Source organism: Pinus tabuliformis, chromosome 6 (genome assembly GCF_031772625.1).
Source record: "Pinus tabuliformis cultivar Carrire ecotype Pingquan chromosome 6, CPIR1, whole genome shotgun sequence".
NCBI lineage: Eukaryota > Viridiplantae > Streptophyta > Pinopsida > Pinales > Pinaceae > Pinus > Pinus tabuliformis.
In genome coordinates, this window is record NC_142292.1 from 1,866,136,701 (window position 1) to 1,866,138,710 (window position 2,010).

General features: G+C 36.2%; 1 protein-coding gene across 1 annotated transcript; it reads right to left on the bottom strand.

Annotated features, from left to right (window-relative positions):
- Nucleotides 1–989: 989 nt before the first annotated feature.
- LOC149266561 (glyceraldehyde-3-phosphate dehydrogenase GAPCP2, chloroplastic-like) lies at nucleotides 990–1,460 on the bottom strand. Its single transcript, XM_089396958.1, has 2 exons — nucleotides 1,219–1,460; nucleotides 990–1,122 (listed from the first exon to the last, which is right to left on the bottom strand). Exons 1-2 carry the CDS (start codon nucleotides 1,443–1,445, stop codon nucleotides 1,005–1,007), a joined length of 345 nt encoding a protein of 114 aa, XP_089253084.1. The 5' UTR covers nucleotides 1,446–1,460; the 3' UTR covers nucleotides 990–1,004.
- Nucleotides 1,461–2,010: the final 550 nt, after the last annotated feature.

The following is a 2,010-nucleotide window of genomic DNA, read 5'->3' on the forward strand; positions in this document are numbered from 1 at the left end:
ATTGAGCAATCCCATGATCATAATTTCCATATCTCCTTGTTTTGTTCACCATTATAAAAGAAATGAAGAGTTACAATTGAAAACAACCTTATTCTTTCAGAAGTTTCAAAAATTACCTGAAACTCAAAAGAGACCCTTAAGTACTGAAAATTTATCTTGACAAATATGAAAAGTTAAAATAAAGTTTAATGCGATAATAATTCTTTAAAAGTGTCATAGAGTCCTTAAAACTGGAAAACTACTGTAGTCACTGGACAATCCCATCAGTATTTTTCTTGTACTACAATGGACTAAATTCAGCTTGATGAATGTAGCAAAATCAAAGGCCCCATTGTAGTCACATGAGAAACAAGGCCATGCAACAAACTGAACTTCCTTGATGTGAATCCGACCTTTATGACAGGTAACAAACTTCAGCAATGGTCAGCAAGTTCCCCGGGGGCTATCTTAGTGACTGTAACCCATGGCAAACATAACCTTCTTCACAGGCCTCAAAATATCAGGTTCAAAACTTGTAAGATTGATTCAAAACTTGGAGATGTATAGTTCAACTATGCTATATTAAAAATTCTTAATAGCAACTGTGGCATTGAACACAAATGCAAATCATCTGGACTCCACACAACACGGTTGACAGATACACCCGGTTCCTTAACAAGTGCTGCCTGCAGTCCCAGTGCAAAAGATTAAACTGATTGCATCATACATACAGTGCAAGTTGAACAAAAAATCCAAACTAAAACTCTCATATGGAAAGCACAAATTATGTTTATAGTTGCATCTTCCTAATAAAGACATGATATGAGTTCTATTCGCATTCAGTAAGCTTGATACGGATAGATGAGCATGATACAGAAGCTTCAACCCCTGTTGACATCAAGGGATAATAAAAGTAACACAATGTTTGCAGGAAGTACATTTGTCGATGGAAAAATATAGATGCAACAATCTTAAGTACATTTGTCGATGGAAAACTATAGATGCAAACAGAAAAAATACAAAAATTACCACAAAAAATATACCTTAAGATGTGCAGAAGCCTTCTCGGTTGTTGTAAAAGCTCCAGATGATTCTACAACATACTCAGCTCCATAGTTACCCCAGGGAATCTCTGAAGGATCCCTGTAGCAGTGGTTTCCAAGAGATCATAGCATCATTATTCTCTAAATCATAATTATCAGTGTTTATTTACACATTGGTTAATGTTAAGGGGCATACCTTTTAGAATTGACAGTAATACTGTGACCATCAATTTCAAGAGTCGTATCATCAACAATATTCAAGCTCCCTTTGTATACCCCATGAGTTGAATCATACTTAAACATGTAAGCCTGCCAGCCACAACCGCAAAACAGAAGTTTAGTCAAATTTCGGTCAATAGGAATGCTACAGTAATGCTTTAAAAGAAAATTCAGAACGGTATAAGGCACAAGAACAAATTCCATCAAGTTAAAGTTCAAAGTATGCACTGAAATTAACCCAAGGAACTTGCTCAACGTAGAGAAATTATCCTACAGCAATTGCTTGCATGCTAAGTAACAAATTGCTAGAGTCAAGCACACCTTACAATCCAGAGAAATAAAGTCACTTAAACAAAAACATCGTCATGCAAAAGCCCATGGCAATCAAAAGATCTGCTCAAAAGAATCAATGAGGGTGTGTTTTACACACCCATGGCAAGAAACCGAGAGTCTAACGAGAGATGGTCGGATCAAGACTGGGCAAATACGGACGTGGTAATAAACAGGCTAGTAATAAAAAGAAAAAACGAATAATTAAAAGTTATATAAAAAATTATTAAATAAAATAATATGACAATTAGAATATATAAATATATAAAAGTCGCCACAGCTGGACCGCTGGACTTCATGCTACCGCATGGATACCAAGTGTCGCGTTACCTGCACCCTAAGATCGCCATGATCGAGCGACGAAGCTGGAATACGTTGTAAGTAAAGATAAGAAATCAAAGAACCATCCAGTATATGCCGTATAGGAATACCTGGGATG